The sequence below is a fragment of the Parasteatoda tepidariorum genome, chromosome 10 (genome assembly GCF_043381705.1).
Source record: "Parasteatoda tepidariorum isolate YZ-2023 chromosome 10, CAS_Ptep_4.0, whole genome shotgun sequence".
NCBI classification, from domain to species: Eukaryota; Metazoa; Arthropoda; class Arachnida; order Araneae; family Theridiidae; genus Parasteatoda; species Parasteatoda tepidariorum.
In genome coordinates this window covers 64,418,522-64,437,513 of record NC_092213.1, presented here as the reverse complement: position 1 = coordinate 64,437,513, position 18,992 = coordinate 64,418,522, and the positions used below count along the sequence as shown (strand labels likewise).

Sequence of the window (18,992 nt, the reverse complement as noted above, 5' to 3'; positions counted from 1 at the left end):
TCCATTGTGATTCTTATTTACGATATTTAAAAATAAAATATCGCGATTTGTATTTACGCGCTTTTAAAACCCTATGTAGCGGTTCGTATTCACGTGAGCTTAAAATCCAATGTCGTGATTCGTTTTTGCGGTTGTAGTATCAAACTTCGATTTTCGTATTTATACATGCTTTAAAAGTTAGATATTGGGATTCGGATTCGTGCGATTTAAAAATTATGCATTGTAATTCGTATTTACATAATCTAAAAATTATGCATCATGATTTGTATTTTCGCATTTTTTAAATTCTATATAGAGTTTCATGTTCACAAAGATTTAAAAGCTTCATATCTGGATTCATATTCTCTCAATTTAAAATCATGCATATGATTCATATTCATACAGTTTTAAAATTAACCATCAGGATTTATGATCACATGGTTTAAAAGTTTAAAAATTGCACATTTTTGTCAAATTTTTGGATATATATATATATATATATTCATTCTTGGATTTCCTCTTTTTTGCTACTCTCATTTCTGCATTTTATCAACTTGGGTGTAATTTTTACAAATATTTTCGTTAGCTTAGTGACAAAAAATTTTTTCATTTGCATACAAACTATAAATTTAACGTTTCTATATTATTAAAAAGCGTATTATGTTTGCTTTTATTTATTATGATCTATGTTAGAACTCTTAATACTAATGCTTAATTTAAAATGGTTTTTGATATTTTAAGTAAAATTTAACTCATCTAGTGCTGTTATTGATTAGGATACTATCCACCAATTGTCTAATTGAAACTTTTTCCTTTTTAATGTCTAGAAACTTTTTTTACATTGGTTTAATTAACAGCCTAGATTTCCAAAACCATAATTTTTTGTTACGAAAAAATAATTTAATTTAATTTGTTCATTAATATTTTTTTTGTTACTTGACAGAATTATAAATTTACTCTCAAAATTCTACTTTGAAATAATTTAAACTTACAGTGTGGCAACAACTTACACAGTCTTGAAGTATTTTTAAATGTATTTTTATTAAAGATATTTGGAATAGCCACAATAATAATAGCTTGGACCTTTGCTTAAAACATATTCATGATGTTTCAAAGTGGCTCCCTGTAGCAACAAAAAAGAGTGCTAAACAGGACTGGAAATTTTTGACAAAGGGTGACATGCATTTGTTCAACAATTGACCCCATTCCAGACACAAGGGTTGCTTAAGTGACTTTAAACTTTCACGTTGTCTACCACACACCCTAACCACATGCATTGAAATTAAGTGAATAGGACAGCCATCCACATAGTTATGAAATCCGATTAATAGTTTTTGCACCTCTTCTGTGTCATTTTTGTCCAAAGTCCTATTGAAACACCCAATCTCCGTCACGGAAGTGGTGCAGGGTCTACAAAAGTACCACAGACTCAAAGATTTTATTTTTTACCTTGATTTAGACCCCTTAATCTATGAGAATGAGGAGTGTCTTGCAAAGAGCTCAAAATTCTCTTCAAACTATGACAGACTGTAGATTATAGCAATGCTTAATGAAAGCTGATTTTCTGGGAGTGCCAAAGAACCAGAACTTAGAGGTTGTACGCCAGCTCCATAGTGACCACCTTCCAGCCTGTGAAGAGAATTATCTCCCATCGCTAAGTTAAGGGAATTTTTCGTGTCTCACGCTTTTGTTCTTCTCTGTAAGGAACTTGAATTTTTTAAGGTTGTACGCTTTGAGGACGAGTCTTTTTTGTCATTTTCTGCAGTGATTCTTGATTGATTCCAGCGGAAGCAAATGATTTTGCACTTCCTTTGACAATACAGCTCCAGAATAGCTGAAAGTTTTTTTGGCGTTCAAATAAGCAGCATGAGTGAACATTATCAAACCGAAAAATTTTTAGAATATTTGATGAAGTAAACAATATATGACTGGGCAAAAAAGAATTTGTTTTGGGACACACTAAATTGTTCTTCTTCTTCTTCCTAATCCCCAAAATTAGCAGGACTAAACAATGTCCATGAAATTCATGACCCGGAGGAAGTCAGCCACCAAAAGTGGGTTTTCTAGAATGTCCCTCTTATCCAGTCCAAGACAGTCCAGGATATGTTGGGAAGAAGCCTGCATGTTGTGGCACCTGGGGCAGTTTAGGAAGATTTTAACACTACCCTCGAAAGAAAGAGACTTAAGGTGGCCGCTGGTAAGCCTAGTAAGCACCGTCTGATCCTTGAGGTTGCACCGAATGTTGAGTGCACCTCCTGGACGTGTGCTCTGGTACCAGTGATGTTTAGGGAGTACGAGCCACACTAAATTGTAACCTTGTTATACGTTGTCACTCTATAATTGTGGTCAGAACAAGTTTAGATTTGTGTTATTATCAAATGTTGAGGGAACTATTCATTACCATGTGTTCAAAATACAAGTAAGCAAATATGTATTACTTCATATGCATTGTTTATTGAACAATATATATTTTTTCTTTTTAAAAAAAATTGTGTGAAAATCTAGACTTAAATTAATTACTTTATTTTAGGCTTATTTTTGTTGTATGACTTTTAAACGTTGGATATGGCATTTACTGTGTGGCGGTTGGTGTTTTCTTCTATTAATTGTAATCATTTGGAATAAAGAAAAAGCCTTGATAAGTTTCATTCAAGAACAGTGGAGAATGCATAATAAGACAGATGCTAAACTGAAATCAACTTGAACTCTTCTGTGATACTTAACATTCATTTTTATAATTTATTTTTATATGAAATGTGATTTATAACATAGCTTATTTACATTAACAGTGCATAATCAAGCGCTTAATTTTTGTTATGGAAATTCGGCAATGCAATATTTAATTCTTTAACTGTTGATTCCAAACTCTGTTTGGACTTGATTATTTTGCAACACAATAACCCAGTTTTTAAATAGAGAAACATGTGTCCCCAAAATAACGAATAATTTCATAAATTCTTTTTTAAAAAAATTGCTAGACAAAAATGTATGGTCAGCTGCATCCTACTAAAGAAACCCAATTATTAATTCTCACTAAGCTAGAAAGTTCATAAGATAACACTGCTGAGTGAGAAAACTTATAATATCTACTGTGTGACTTTTCCTAAGACTCTGTTAATTTAGCTCTCAAATTGCACCACGTTGTTGCTGTAGATGTTTATTTTGTTCGCATATTTTTTCTCAACTAGCAGTGCGGTCTGTTGACCAATTTTATTATTACTTTTAAAACTGATTTCTCTTGTTTTCTAAGCAGAAATCAGCAAATCATAAATTTTTTTCTTAAGTGATTAGCGCAGTAAACCATCAGTCATTTGGGAAAGACTTGATACTAGGTTCTTGTGCAAATATGACCTAAAAGCTCAACAGTTAAAGGATTAAAGAATTTTCAAATGTGTTATTATAACAAGCACTCATTTTTACGAGTAGTTATTCTATACATTTTATTGATACTAATATTTTTTTTTCTAAAAGTTAATATTTATGAAAAAATGAAAAGCAATATATTTTGTTATTTATTTTTCTTTCAATCTTAAAGCAATAAAATACTAAACTGTAACTTGTGTATTTTTATTTAACAAAAACGTAAAGCAATCACTTCAGCTTTCTTCTTTGATTCCCTGAGTTCGTCTTGTTTTTTAACAAGTGCTCTCTGTGTCCGATTTCTAAATAGAATATAAAATTTTATTATTGTGTATTGGATTTAATTTATTAAAAAATATACATATTCAGTTCTTAAAAGTTATGCTTAAATTCATTAAAATACACTTTGATATATTACTAATAACAAGTGCCTATAAAATCCGTTGAAGAAAAATATAAATGTTTAATTTAATCATTTTAAAATTAGTTACGAATTTATTTAACAGGTAGCATTACTGACTAGAAAAATCTATAAAACAATGTTTTCTGCTGCATGTCAGACCATTCTAATTGAAATATTTCTATGGGAGTATATTACTTTTGTCGTCAGAATGCACAGGATTGTTGTTGCAAAGGGTGACTGTTTTGAGAATAGTTTTTTCTCATTTTCTCGTGTAGTTTTCTCAGCAGCACCCATCTATTGACAAACTATGTAAGTAAGTTTGCAATTTGATGAAAAAATATCTGGTGTCTTGCAGGATATTGAGAATCATATACTTAAACTTTGTTCTTATTTTTAAGGGGTATGAGCATTGTACTCCTTGTTTAGTTTTCAATCACAAGTGTAACAAAAAAAATTAATATGTTGAATCCATTTTTCGGATGTAACAATCTTAAAAAGTTTCCTAACAGCCCGCTCATTTTGAAAACATAAAATCAAAAATGGTGCTGCTTATTATTTTTTTTAATTTATTGGAAATTATGCTCAACATGTTTAGACTTTATTACTTTAATGTAAGTTATCCATTGCACAAAATGAACTTCATTTGCACTCTCTCTGAAAAATCATTTTTTTAAATTTTATTATTATTAACAGATCTGGATTTGGAATCTAAAAAACATGATCTCAATAGTTTACTTAAGAGAAAGGTTTAAAGTTTGAACCTCTTATTGTTAATATTACTTTTTGCATCTTTCACCAGTTCTCCAGTACTTTTATAGTGAATCAAAACATTTTTTTTTTACATTATTGTAAAATTTATTTATCCGAAGATGATTCCATGTAAATAATTATTATTTATTGTTTATTTTCCCAAAAATCAAATAAACAAACTCTTCCAAAATTTGATTAAAAACAATTTATATTCAACTAATATAATTAAATTGAGTTAATTGTGTGTTAAAATTATTAACGAATTTATTTACACAACTTCAATTCGGGTAAATCCGTGGCTAAAAGTCTTCTAATGTTTATTAAAGGATTTTTTCAATAAATATTATAATTAAAATTTCATTTCTTATTAATTATTAACTTATCTTATCCAGTATAATAATTATCTTGCACAAACTAAGTTTCAGGGCAATCCAAGGTAACAAAGATCAAATGTGATTCTGTACTTCAGTAACAACAAGACATAAAATATATAAAACATTCTGCTCCATTTAATTTCATATTTTGTAATCTGGCAAAATCTTTACGAAAATATTTTAAAATCATTTTTTCAAGTTGTCAATAAATAAATAGACATTTGATTTCGTTACTAGCTTTATGTGTTACATTTTTCGTTTCATTCTGTATTTTACATGAATTTATGTTTTTTGCTTGATATGTGTTTTTTTTGGTACTTCTAACATTGTTATATTATGCTTTGGCTATGTTAATACAATATTAGAAAGCACTCTAATTTGCAGATATAATTGTGTAAGCTGACTGCGAGATTATGTCTTTTAATTACTGGCTTTTATATTCTTAATTCTTTCTTTTTTTAAATTTTTAATCAGTTCTTTTCAAAAAAAGTGATATTGAAAAGCAAAATAATATGGAAAAAATCCTGACATACACAATTTCTTATCATGAAACTACTAGTTCTTACATTTGAATGCCTATTTGCAACTAATTTACTTCATTAAAAAAATTTAAGAATTTATTTGCTTCTTAATTTAGCAAATTCAATATTGAAGGTAAAATTATTAAATAATTTTTTTTTATTTCAGTCCATCTTTTTATTACTAAACCAGAAAGACGAAGTCATTTTATGTATGTACAAGATGGTTAAAATTAACTCAGAACTCAAGGACTAGTCATTAGTGTTCAACATTTCACATCCGAACTTCATATGCAGGATGAGCATAACACTCGCACACATCAAAGTTTATTAGTCCACGAAAGTACCAGATTGATAATTTAAATTAAAGTAAAGGAGCGCAGTTATTAGTTTAAATGTGTTGACTTATTTTTAGCTAACTTTAGATGTTGAAATAATTGCTGGAAATGCTATCCTCCTTTCGTGAATTCCAAAGTGTGTTACATTTAACAGATATTGAAAGGCAAACGCTTTAAATGTTCAAAATGCCATTTCCCTTTTTTAGATTGGAAGTACCACTTATCCCGAGTATCATTTTTCTTTTGCTTTTTTGCCAGCAAATTCAGAATAACACTTTAGCTACAATATTCATTGTTTTAGGTAAAGCAATAAATCTCCATATTTAACAACTAACGTTTCACAAATGCAGTCTCTGAGCATGAGATCACCCATACAATTGAAAAAATTTGCATTGCCATCCATAAGGAGGAAATAAAAATTTAGTACATTTTTACTGAATTATGGACCATTGAACTTTAATGTGCATGATTTCACACTCTAAAGCTGTATGATATGTAAATCACATTGAGGTTTCAGTAGGAAAATAATTGTATGAAATGATGCTAAGTCGCGTTATAATAATGAAACCATATACATAGAACCATATGTGTTGCTAACACAGTGGTACCCTTTCAAAGGTATACTAATGGAACATGCAGTTTTGTAAATAATAAAAATATTCCATTATTCCTTAATATATTTTGTACTACCTAGGTGGCAGAATTCCAAAATATTTTTTCGGGCATAAAGCTGGATTATATTTGAAGTAACATTCACTAGAACCTGACTTACAAGTTTCTGAATACTACTAGTTTTATTTTAACCGGAATACCAATGCCACATTATATTTAACATTCTAATTTACATGAGTAGCACATTAATTGAAAAAAGAATAACAAAGTTGACATGAGCTTATAGTTTTTCTAAGAATGAACCTTTGAAAACTATATTCTCTTTATACCTAAGTCTGATACTTAAATTAAGTTTCAATTCTTGTCAAGTGGAAATGCAACAGTACTGCTACGGTTGAAATTTTCTCTTTAACCCTTTCCGGAACAGTAAATTTCGATTCAGAATTTTAGTCAGACCCTAGACAGTACATTCCAAGTAAATTGACATATTTAAGCTCTTTGTTGTTTGAAGAATAGTGTTTGCTAAACGTTAAAGGGTGAATGTTGCAGTGCTCGTTTTTCACATACCTTCAGGAAAACAAGACCAGCTTTTGCTCAAAATGAAAAAATCATTTTGAAACTTTTCAGAAAATATATTTAAGAAGTTATTTTATGACCTAAATGTAATTATTAAGCAAAATTCTATTTTTTTTTAATACAATTTTAGAGCGGTATACGTCTTTTAGTTTTGTGTATAATTTCCAAGTGTTGATTAATACTGATTTGTTGTGACTTTTCTCTGACCTCATTCGAAAAGCTGGTATTCAGCTAGAACGATAATATAATCCAAATCATATGAGAGCAAAATAATAACATATTGCATTGTAATAGATATAAATTAACTTTATGAAACAATACATTACGAATTATAACTCAGACTTTACGTGAATTAATAATTTGCTCTTTATTCTCGCAAACAAGGTTCTAAATTCTAAGCTAATAAAATTTAGTACATAAAGAATAAATGAAAATTGTAATTCGATATTTCTATGTAATTTTAAATTACAATTCTTCCAGTAAAATCGTTGAAATTCGAAGGATGATTTTTGAAGCATTGAAAAATAGTATTAAGAATTTCACTAAACTTTTGTTCCTGATAAATTTAAAAGGCTTGTTTTTTATTTAACCAGTTATTGTTCGTGAATTAAAACATTTATATCAAGTAAGGATTTAAGACATTACCCAGTGTTAATCCCTTAAACTTGTATTGCTTGCTGAGCTGGATATTCACGACCACCACCAGAAAATTCATTATTTTCTGAAGCACTAGCCGATGCACTCGCACTAGAAAATGATTGTCTTTGAGCTATTGGGAAAGAATTTTGTTGTCCGAAGGCTGGTTGTCTGGAGTAATTTGGCGCATTGTTATAATCTCTTTGGAAATTTCTATTATTCTGTCCTTGTTGAGGAGAAACATATGGTCTTGAAACAGATTTTGAAATGAATTGTGCATTATTCGGCGGTAATATGGCTGGCCTTTCATTGAAATTGTTGTTTCTTTCAATAATTATGTTTGTTGGAGTTTCGTTTTCCCTCTTTATCGTAGCTTCATTACCTCTATTTACTGGTGCTTCAAAATTTGTTGTCGCTGCATTTGCAGAATTGCTATTAGGTATTTCTCTTGGACGAGCATTTTGCGTAGCCATAGCTGTTGCAACATTTTGTAATACTTGAGTGCACGCCACCATAGTTGCGAAATTTGTAAAAGAAAATATTTTAGGTACACTCCAATCTGAATGAATGTTTTTCATGTCTTTTGAAATTTTTCCCATAGTAGAAATTAATTCATTGTAGTTGTAACCATTTTTAGTGATACTTCTTATGCACGCTGCTTTTAATTCCTCCATTTGAGATTTGGTGTTGGCATCAGGACTATTAGCTAAATAGTTAGCAAGTCCTGTGTGTGGATTTTGAGCACTTTGATCCGGTGAGTGATTAGGTTCTGCATTGAAATTTTGGATTGGATTTGTTTCCGATCCTTGGTTTGCACCTGGTCCTAAATTCGGAAAGGTATCCTTATCTGTTTTCCCGGGTCCTTCATCTGGTGCTCCTCCTGATTCTTGAACTGGACTAGAACTAGACATTTTCTTCTGCTCTTCATCTGTATTTGGTTCCATTCCAGATCCCCAATAATCGGTTTCTCCTGGTCCATCCTGTGGCCCCTCTCCAGATTCTTCCATTGGGCCATCGGTCATCGCTTCCTCAGGTGCGAAGTTTGGAGAATTATCTATCTCTTGATTTGGGGCGTATTCTGGTCCTGCATTGGACGGTTCTTGGTTCGATGCTTGCTCTGATGCCTGAACAGGTAAAGAATCTCTATTATGCCATGGACCAAATCCTTGGTTTGAAAAAGGAACTACTTGATCTGGTATTGATCCAAACCTTCCGCCAATAGGTTTAGGGTACTGATTTGGCCCACCACCTGGTCCTTGATTTGGTATAAATCCTGGACCAGTATTGGCTGGTCCTTGATTTGGTATAAATCCTGGACCAGTATTGGCTGGTTCTTGATTTGGTATAAATTCTGGACCAGTATTGGCTGGTCCTTGATTTGGTATAAATCCTGGACCAGTATTGGCTGGTCCTCCATTCGGAGTATTAGCAAATCCTTGATATGGTTTCCACTGCCTTGGTCCTGAATTTTGATTCGGTATTGGACCTTGATTTACTGCTTGGCTAGGTTGTGGTTGCATAGAATCTGATCCCTCATTTAACACTTGATCTTCTCTCTTATTTTGGTTTAATGATGAATCTTGCAATTGCACCGAATCCGGTACTTGGTTTGAGGCAGAAGATGGATTACCATTTGAATTATCGCTTGGAGCAGCAATAGGAGCAAAACCTGGTTCTTTCCAAGAAGCTTGCTCAGCTTTTGGTCTTCGAAATATGCTCCAAAAACCACCAAACGGAGACTTTGAATTATCTCCTGCATCGGTGGAAGAGCTACTTGATTGAGCTGGATTTTCACTTGGTTTCTGGAAAAATGGCCAAACCCTTGGACGCGCTGCTTGGGAGTTGGAATTAGTTTCTGCATTTGCAGAACTACTTGATTGAGTTGGATTTTCATTTGGTCTTGGGAAATATGATAAATACTTTTGATTCGGAGCTTGAGAATTGGAATCAGCTTCCGCATTTGTGGAAGAGACACTTGGTTGAACTGAATTTTTATTTGGTTTCTGGAAAAATGACCAAAACTTTTGACGCGGAGCTTGGGAGTTGGAATTAGTTTCTGCATTTGCAGAAGAACCACTTGATTGAATTGGATTTTCATTTGGTCTTTGGAAATATGACCAATACTTTTGATTCGGAGCTTGAGAGTCGGAGTTAGCTTCCGCATTCGTAGAAGAGCTACTTGATTGAACAGGATTTTCATTTGGTTTCTGGGAAAATGCCCAAAAACTTCGACTCGGAGCTTGAGAATCTGTATTAGCCCCTGCGTTTGAGGAAGAGCTATCGGGTTGATCTTGAGTGGGTGTCTGTGGCCTCTGAAATAAATTCCCAAAACTTTTAAATGGTGTCTGGGAGTTAGAATCTGCTTCTGCAGTAGCAGAAGAACTGATTTGATTATTATTATTATTTTCCTCTGGTTCTTGATTTGTATTTGATGTTTCTTGCCAATGTTCATCATAATCACAATTTTCATCTACGTCAGCAGTTGTCGTTAAATATTCATTTTTATTGTTTCCAGGTGTAGTATCCACATCCTGCTTGGTATTGTAATCGTTTGAATTATAATCAGTGTATCCATCATCGTAAGTATAATATTCATCATCATACTGCTGATTGTCTGAATCCGCATTTGCATCACTGCTTGAGGATGCTGATGCAACAGCGACTGCATTTCCATTTTGTGAATTAGCTGGGGAAGAAGACGACTGAGAGGCTTTTCTTTTAATGTTATTCAGATAAGGAATAACTAATTTCAAATACTTTAAAATATTTGATCCAATAGATTTTGCTTCAGCTTCACAATCGTCTCCAATGAACCCTGTTTGAAACAACGGAACCATAACAGCTTTTGACATTTTTTCGCCATATAATTGACTGTTGGTACCTTCTGGTAAACGCATCATATATATTTTAGAAAGAGCCTCTATTTGGTCTGCACTAATTTCATATCCACTATCGGTTGCAGCTCTTTTGTTAACTTCAGGAATAATCATGGAGGCAAAAGATTTCGGAGTCGAAGTATCAAGTACTTTTGGAAATATGGTTGAGTTTGTTAGATACACAAATAACGTTTCTCCAAATCTTAAAGCGCATGCTTCCCTACTGTCTACATTATCAACCTGTGGTGGTTTATGCTTGTGTTTTCGATGGCGAAAAGCACTTGCACTGTCGGAAGCTTCAGCATTCGGTGCGTTGTCTATTTGTTCGCCATCTTGTTCTTGGTTTGAAGAATCATCATTACTAGTTTCTGTTTCTGAAGCAGCTGCACTTGAAGCATTAGCAACCTGATTTGGTTGATTATTGGATGGATTATCAGCAGCTTGATTGGGTTGATTATTCGATGGGTTATCAGCGGAAGCAACAGCTGTACCAGCCTGATTGGGTTGATTATTTGGTGGATTTACTGCTGAGGTGGTCGGATTAGGTTGATTGTTTGATGGATTTGCTGCTGTGCCAGCCGGATTGGGTTGATTATTTAATGGATTTACTGCTGTAGCAACAGCTGTGGCAGCCGAATTGGGTTGATTATTTGGTGGGTTAACAATTGGAGCATTGTTTATGGCGACCTGATTGGGTTGATAATTGACCGCATTTGGTCTGTTTGCTACGTTTAATGGGAACCTATTCACGAATTGTCCTGGTTGGTATCTGTTTTGATTTAAATTTTCTATGCGAGTAACTTCAGGTCTATTTCCTAATACTGGTGTCTGAATCTGGGGCCCTTTTGGATTCATTCCTAAATACGGAACATTTGGAGGGGCGTTGAAATTTCCACCTGAAGGTACATTATTAACTGCTACTGCAGAAGAAGCACTATTTGAGGGGTTTTGTTGATAAATACTTGGAAGGTTTCTATTTTGATTAGGCTCTGTTCGTGGAAAATTACGGTATAGATTGTTTGGTTCCGTCTGTTTATTCTCTTGGAATGTTTGTGGTTGTGACTGACCTTGTATAGGTCTAGCAACACTTGAATCTGTTGGTCGCTCGGGATTGTTGGCAGGAATATTCCACTGTCTAGGGAAATTGTTTGGTATTGGTTTAAAATTGTTTTCTTGCGGTAGATTGTTGACCTGAAAAGGAGGTCTGTTTTCTTGAGCAATTTGATTGCGACCTGGAGGAAACTGAGGTCCTTGATTTAAAATAGGTGATGGTTGATTATTTGTAGGTAACTGATGATCAGCATTTGGATGGGGCTGATTAAAATATTGTGGCCTTTGAATAAATGACGGCTGATTAAAAGGAATTGGCCTGTTAAAACCCGGTGCAGGTTGTCCATTAAAAGGAATTGGCCTGTTAAAACCTGGCGCAGGTTGTCCATTAAAAGGAATTGGCCTGTTAAAAGTTGGTGGAGGCTGATTGTTCAATGGAGGCTGTTGGTGGAATGTAGGTTGATGTTGATTGTTTACCGGAACCTGGTGGTTAAATTCTCGTGGGCTTTCATTGTTGATGGGAAATTCCCTATTAGGCTGTTCGTTTGTTGTAGGCATTGGTTTTGAATTTGGTGGTGGTTGGCTGTTAAGAGGTGAGCGCTGATTAAATGGAACGAATCCTGGATTTCTAATTGGAACCTGTTGATAGGGAGCCTGTGGAAGCACGGGAGGAGGTCGCTGAACGGGTGCGTTATTTCCACTCTGAGCAGAACTGCTTGCAACAGCAGATGGACTGTCATTGTCGTCTTGATCTTCTGACAGCATGAAATCAACTGCCTTCCCTAAATTACGAACAAAATGAGCATGTGGTTTTCCAGTTACTCCTATGTAACAATTTGCAATCATATCCATTATTTTTGCAGTAACCTCGTGTGCACTCTGTCCAGTTAAAACCATTTGAGATTTAACTAGCCCACTTATTTCACCAGCAAGAGCTCCATTTAGCATTTTCGCCTCAGAACTCTGCGAAGTACTCGTCATAGCATTAGAAGCTGCAAGCATACTGCTTTTCACATCATTTATACTGTTTTTAGGAATGTTGCCGAATTGTGGTTCATTCATTAATTTTTCAGTGATGCAGTTCATGAAATTATTAGCCATTTCTTTGTTACACCAAACGCAGAAATCTTCTTCTGCCACCACATACTGTTTTGCTAAAAGCAATAGAGTCAAAGATATCAATAAAAGTCTTCTTGTCATCGTACATTTGAAGGAAATGAGTATCTCTGATCAATCTGTATACTTTTATTTTTCTTTTGGTATGCGAGTCTAAGAAGTGCTTCGGAGTGAAATGCGCACAATAATTACGCGCATTTCATTTGTTTCTCAGGAATGTGACATCAAAGAAGTTTTTCGTCAAATAAAATCGTGACATAGGGATCTATTTAAAGTCAGCTGCAAATACTTAAGAAAAGCGATAAGAGACGGAGGTGTGAGCTTAATCTATACATTATCACGATCTTAATAGTATTATGCATAAGAATGCAGTATAAGCGGTTTTTGACATCAAAATTCGAACAAAATATACTTATACACATTTTTTAAATAAAATCTGAATCTATACTAATTCAAAATAATCGATTTTTAAAGTGTGCACATGAATTAATTTCGCAGATTTTCTTTGTATGAAAATTTCACTACATTAGTTGTTCGTGCTTTTTTTCGCTTTTTAGCTTAATTTATATACAATAACATTCAAAGATATTTTTAAAGCAAAAATTTAAATAAGTATTAAAGGGGCAGCAGTTTCCTTCGTTATTCATGAATGAAAATTTCTTTTAAAGGGTTTATATTTGTTTTGAAGGGCAGAAAAAATCATATCTCTTTATTTAATGTAACAAAATAATTCTTTTATGCAATTTTTATACCAAAATTTTGGAAATTAAGTCATTGATAACGGGCTTATAAGAACCACTTAAAAAAAAATCTACTTCAAAATGTTAGGATAACTCTCGATAACTTATATGTCATCGAAATATCAGAAGTTTTTAATTTATTTAATTTTTTTTTTATTATACTATGTTATATGAAACACTTTAGCACAATACTATTATGCCTACATAATTACAAAACCGATTAAATTTCTTTTCTCATGTGGGCAACAAACTGAGCTGAAAATCAAGCTACGCTTTAGTACCCTTTTTTTTTATTAGTATTAGTTTTCTAACCCTTTTCTTTGGTTTAGTTCAGGTAACATTACAAGTTTATTTCAGAATAACGGACTTAGAGCTGTTGTGTCTCCACTAAAATTTAAATATATCAAGGGATTCGATGAAATTTTTTTTCAAACGTAATTTCCACGTCGTACATAGATTGAACAAATGTCTATAAATCGATGTATATGTTGCCTGTTTTTAACATAGTACGAGTATATAAGTATCCAATGAGTGAAGCAATCCAAAAGAAATACGAAAGCAATTTTGCGGGATAGACGAGCAGGGCAGTTGTTAGAATTTTTTTTAAAACAAATTTCTGATAGTCTAATAATAAGGTTTGGGATTGAATTATGAATTTCAAAATTATTGAGAACAAAAATATACAATTTTTGGTAAAATCTAGATAATTTATTAACTCTGTAAAATAGGAAATAAAAAAAAAATAATTGTTCGCTTCATTGCTAGTTAATTCTATCACGAGGGAGTATACAAAATTTTATTAGTTTGAGTTATAGAGTTTTCAGTTTTTATCCTCGTACCGGACAAGGTTGACTCACCCTTTCAACTCTCTAGTGGGCAATAAAATGAGTACCAAGCTCAGTTGACCGCCCAACCAGAATATCTGAACCCAGATGGGCACAGTAGGACCTCCATGGGCTTGTTTATTATAGTTTAGTAGTCTATTTTTACTCCAGGGTATAGTTCGTTCATCGGGAGTTGGCACTTGGCTCCACCTTCTCGGACGAAGAGTTCATTTAAGGACGGGGAGTATAGGGAGAAACGTCCCCGCGCTTGAAATTGTGACAACCCATACTGTGAATTCTTTTTCAGTCACTTACTTCGCTTTATCAACTGCTATTATATCTTTCGTTACTCTAGTTAATTAAATATATTGCAGCAAAATGTCTCAAAAAAGACATACTATTCACTCAAAGGAAAGAAATGTCATTAAATTTATGAAATATTTAATGTTAAAAAATGCACATAAAAATTGCAAAATAAATATTTTTGCCATACGATCGCCAAATAGCAACCTTGTTCAGGGTTGTTCACAGCCTCCTCCCAAAAATAGTGAAATAGTATCGTCGGATACCACGTGATGAAGGCGGAGTCAAGTGCCAAATACTGGTGACCGAACTATACTTGAGCCATTTAGTGTGAACTTAAAAATTTCAGAAAAATATTCCTGACATGTTGTATTTTACGATTAATCCCTCAATGTTGCTTATGTTATAATGAAACCTCAATGTTAATTTTACTTTTCGCGTATTTTGCTATATCTCGAGAATTTTCGATTCGAATTGAAACATTTTTGCACAAAATTATAAAATTCGTTTGTCTAAAGATAATTCTATACGAAAAATAATTTTTAGTAAATATTTATTATTTTATTTAATAACGGTCAAAAAAATTTTGAATTGCAAGGTATGCAATTTTTTGCATAATTTTAAAGAACACAATTTTGCACGGTAAAATACAAAATGTGAGCAAAATCGATTAAATAGTTCCTGAGAAATTGAATTAAATTGTGAGTAAGGTATTTAAAATTCGATTTCTCAGGAACTATTCAACCGATTTTGTTCAAATTTTGTATTTTACCGTGCAAAATTGTGTTCTTTAAAATTATGCAAAAAATTGCATACCTTGCAATTCAAAATTTTTTCATCCATTATTAAATAAATTAATAAATAATTACTAAAAAAATTTTTTTGCATAGAATTATCTTTCGAAAAAAGAATTTTATAATTGTGTGCAAAATAAATTTTCAATTCGCATAAAAAGTTATCGAAATATAGCGAAATACGCAAAAAGTAAAATTAACATTAAGGGACTCAAATATTGATTGGAGCGCTCTCCTGACGAAACTATTGGGACCATATTTCCTGGATATAGCAACTACCACCTATATTTTGGGGGTCAGAAATCCGAATCCGACGAGAAAAAGGTATGTTTGTGTGTCTGATTTCGTAACTTAAAATATTGTCTGCATTTTTAATTAGCATATTTGAGGTTACCCGGCTGCTTCTTTACATTCCAGATTAGCTGTTGCTGATCGAACTGAAACTGGGTTGACCGAAGTGCTGACGTGAAATATTCTCAGTGGTAAACGGATCATCAGTTAAGAGTCCCCTTACAGTCAGGCTAGCCGTGAAAGATATTCGTGGTTTTCCTCGACATGTAACACAAATGCTGATTAGTTCCATCAAAAATACCTCCACGAACGCACATTTTTCTCAATACTTGATCCCGGAGTCCCATTGTCTTCTGAATTGAGATCAAAATTACAAGGCTACGGAGTCGAATACTGGTAGTCGTAAAACTAAGAATTGGGTGGGCTGTTCCACAACGGTTATAATATAAAATAAAATACTGTTTAATATTTGACTTTGTCTATTGTACTGCTGTTAAGTTGTCAGCAGATGTAGTCTTGGCCGAAGCATCAGCTGTTTATTAACATTCAATCCAATGTAGGAGACAGCCCACTGAAATTGTATAAAGAGACTTGAAGAAAAACCGAAAGCTTAGATCTAAAAATATTCAGGTTAGAGCAATGAGAAAGTGCCGAATATATCCGTGCAATGAGAAAAGTGCCGTATATAGAGCCACAACGGTCTGTTAATATCCAAGCAGTAGAGTTCCGTTGACGTGTCAATACATTGTAAACACTTATTGATCGCAATAAGTTCAGATTTTTAAAAAAACAGAACGTGCGTGCATGTCATTTCCAGAAATAATGACGTCGATTACTCTGTCATCATTATACATTTTCAGGGTCGATTATGGGATACTACGAATAGTTTCCAGCGCCTTTTTTCTAATAAATGCTGGAACATTCGATTTTTTACCTACTCAGGTCGAGAATTCAATATGAGGAAGAAAAAAAAAACTAAATAGTGAATGGTTGATAACGTAGTACGTGTAAATAGACAGGCTTAATGATCGGTTAATTCTCAAGAAAACGGTCATAAAAGCGCCTATTATTTTATACACGTATTTGATTAGTGCTGACATCTAGTTTAAAATAAACTAACTATCTACAATTACCTTAAAAATGTCCTGGTACTGTCATCTGGTGTGTAAAATGAGAAATAAAATGTTTTCCGGGCAAAAGAAATTAATTAGTTTTATTCCTATTGGCGCGTTACAACTTAACACTACAGCCCAGGAATATCACGGGAGCGAGAAATAGAGGGCGAAACCTCGTCCCGTCATTTTCACGGGAGGGAGAAGGAAGGTGTTAATAATTTCTTTTATATATATATGTGGTGTTAAAGTTTCTTTTGATTTTCTTTCGATGAATTTTAACAATGGCCATAAAAATTAAGAATATAAAAATCCCTTAACTTATGAGGATTTTTCTAATTATCAATGATAATTAAATAAACTTATTTCTTAGAAAGACATCTACACTGCCAACCGTTTGCCTAAAATGATATATAGTTCCAACTTTAATATCTATAAGGCAGTGATTCTCAACCTTTTTTTTTGTGGCGGCACACTTTTAACGATTTCGAAATTTTACGGCACAAAATGAAAAAAATTAGTTTGAAAGTTGTTTACTTACCTGTGTTAAATAGTTTGTGATAATAATTTTATGAAAAATAAAATAATATGTACTACAAAAGCACGCTTATTAAGGGATTAATTATTTCTTCCGACTAATTTTTTGTTAGTTAGTAACAGTTATTTATTTTTTTGCTAGTTATTAATTGTTAGCTTGTTTTCTATAGTTATTATATGTTCGTTTTTTTACATTAATTCTTTTTTTTTTGTGATTTCTTGAAAACTAGTATTTTTGCTAATTATTAATTGTTTGCTTAGTTTTTGTTAGTTATCCTTTGTTAATTTGTTTTTATAACTATTTATTGCATAGCTAACTATAATGATTAGTTTTTATTTCCGTTTGAAAGTTAATATTTAGCTTGCTTTCCTTTGTTAATTAATAATTTTAATAGTCATTAAGTTTCCTACCTATAATTTCAAAATTTTTTAAAATTGTCAAAGACAATTTAAACACTTCCTTCTTATTCTAACTTATTTTAAGATTGTCTGAGACAAGACAATCACCGACAAAGTTGCTCACACGGTGAAAGTATGGAAAAATTATAAAAAGCATTATAATTTTTATTGCATCATTTCCAATATTTGGTGGCACATTTTAAGAATTTGGCGGCACACAAAAGTGCCGCGGCACAGTGGTTGAGAATCACTGCTATAAGGTAAAACGTAATTTTACGAGCTAAATAGTTGTAAAAATGATTTTTATCAGTAAGAATAGCGTTCATTGTAGTGTTTAAGCGGATTTAATCTTAGCACTGAACATTATCTTTGCTCTTATCGACAGTGTTAATAGCTTGCAGAAGAACCGAGAGAAAAAAATATCTTCACCGCAGTTCAAACTATTATATTTGTACAAATGGAACGTATTTCCATAAATTATTCTAACACGTGGGATTTTCTGGATCACCGTGAAAACAATGAGGCCGAATATCTGTCTTGTTTTTGTGGATAATGAAGTATTTTTTGCTAGATATCACGATTTATATCGAAGTTACTGAACAAATTACAAAGAAATGTCGTCGTTGAATTGAAATACCTTGGACATTGAAAGAAATTACATAAATGGTTCATTTATTCGTCGAAATCATTATACAGGACTGGGACATGTATAATGCATATTACATATAAGAGAATCCATGATGTTTTCAATTTGAAAGTTTTCATCAAATGTTTTCAGTTTGAAAATTGTTATCTCTGCTTATGTTTTCATCCATTAAATTTTAAATTAAAAACGATTGTATTTCTTAGAAAATTTTACTCTTTTACCCTACCCATTAATATCAACTTAAATTAGCAATTATTAAATTTCTTAATAGAATATTCCTAAATAAAAACATTTATTTAACCCTTAATGATCCGGAAGTATTTCAAGTTTATTCCTCACCAAGTATAATTATAAGGATTAAATACATTAATTAATAATAGTTTACGATTTTAATTAATTATAATAGTTTTTCGTTCTAGTTAAGAAATCCCAGTTCAAGGAGTTTAAGCACAGGATCATATAGAAACAGTGTTACCAACTTATCATTATCAAACATACTCCATTGATAACACTGTTTCTGAATAATAAAAATCGTTCTCAGTACAAAAATTAAAATAACATTAATAGATATTTTAATGTATAAGATGTACTACAATTATCTGCCGACCGGCCATTGTAGGGGACAGGGAACTGTCCTTGCATCAGAAAGGTCCTGGGTTCGAATCCCGGGCAAGGCATGGATGTTTCTTTTTCTCTCTGTGTGTTCTATGTCCTTTCTCCTTTGTGTGTGTGTGTGACCCGTCCTCTAAACGGGTTGT

General features: G+C 32.6%; 2 protein-coding genes across 2 annotated transcripts in view; one reads left to right on the top strand and one right to left on the bottom strand.

Moving 5' to 3' along the window:
- The window catches only part of LOC107436512 (man(5)GlcNAc(2)-PP-dolichol translocation protein RFT1), a 32,624-nt gene extending 29,089 nt beyond the window's left edge, over positions 1-3,535 (top strand). The window contains exon 14 of the mRNA XM_016048260.4: positions 2,510-3,535. Within this exon, the coding sequence (XP_015903746.1) occupies positions 2,510-2,683 (174 nt within the window). The 3' untranslated portion in view covers positions 2,684-3,535. The remainder of the gene's footprint in view (positions 1-2,509) is intronic.
- Positions 3,533-12,808, bottom strand: LOC107436513 (uncharacterized protein DDB_G0283357). The gene is made up of 2 exons (XM_016048261.3): positions 7,556-12,808; positions 3,533-3,641 (listed from the first exon to the last, which is right to left on the bottom strand). The coding sequence occupies exon 1, from the start codon at positions 12,670-12,672 to the stop codon at positions 7,570-7,572; it is 5,103 nt and encodes a 1,700-aa protein (XP_015903747.2). The 5' UTR covers positions 12,673-12,808; the 3' UTR covers positions 3,533-3,641; positions 7,556-7,569.
- Between the last annotated feature and the right edge of the window lie 6,184 nt (positions 12,809-18,992).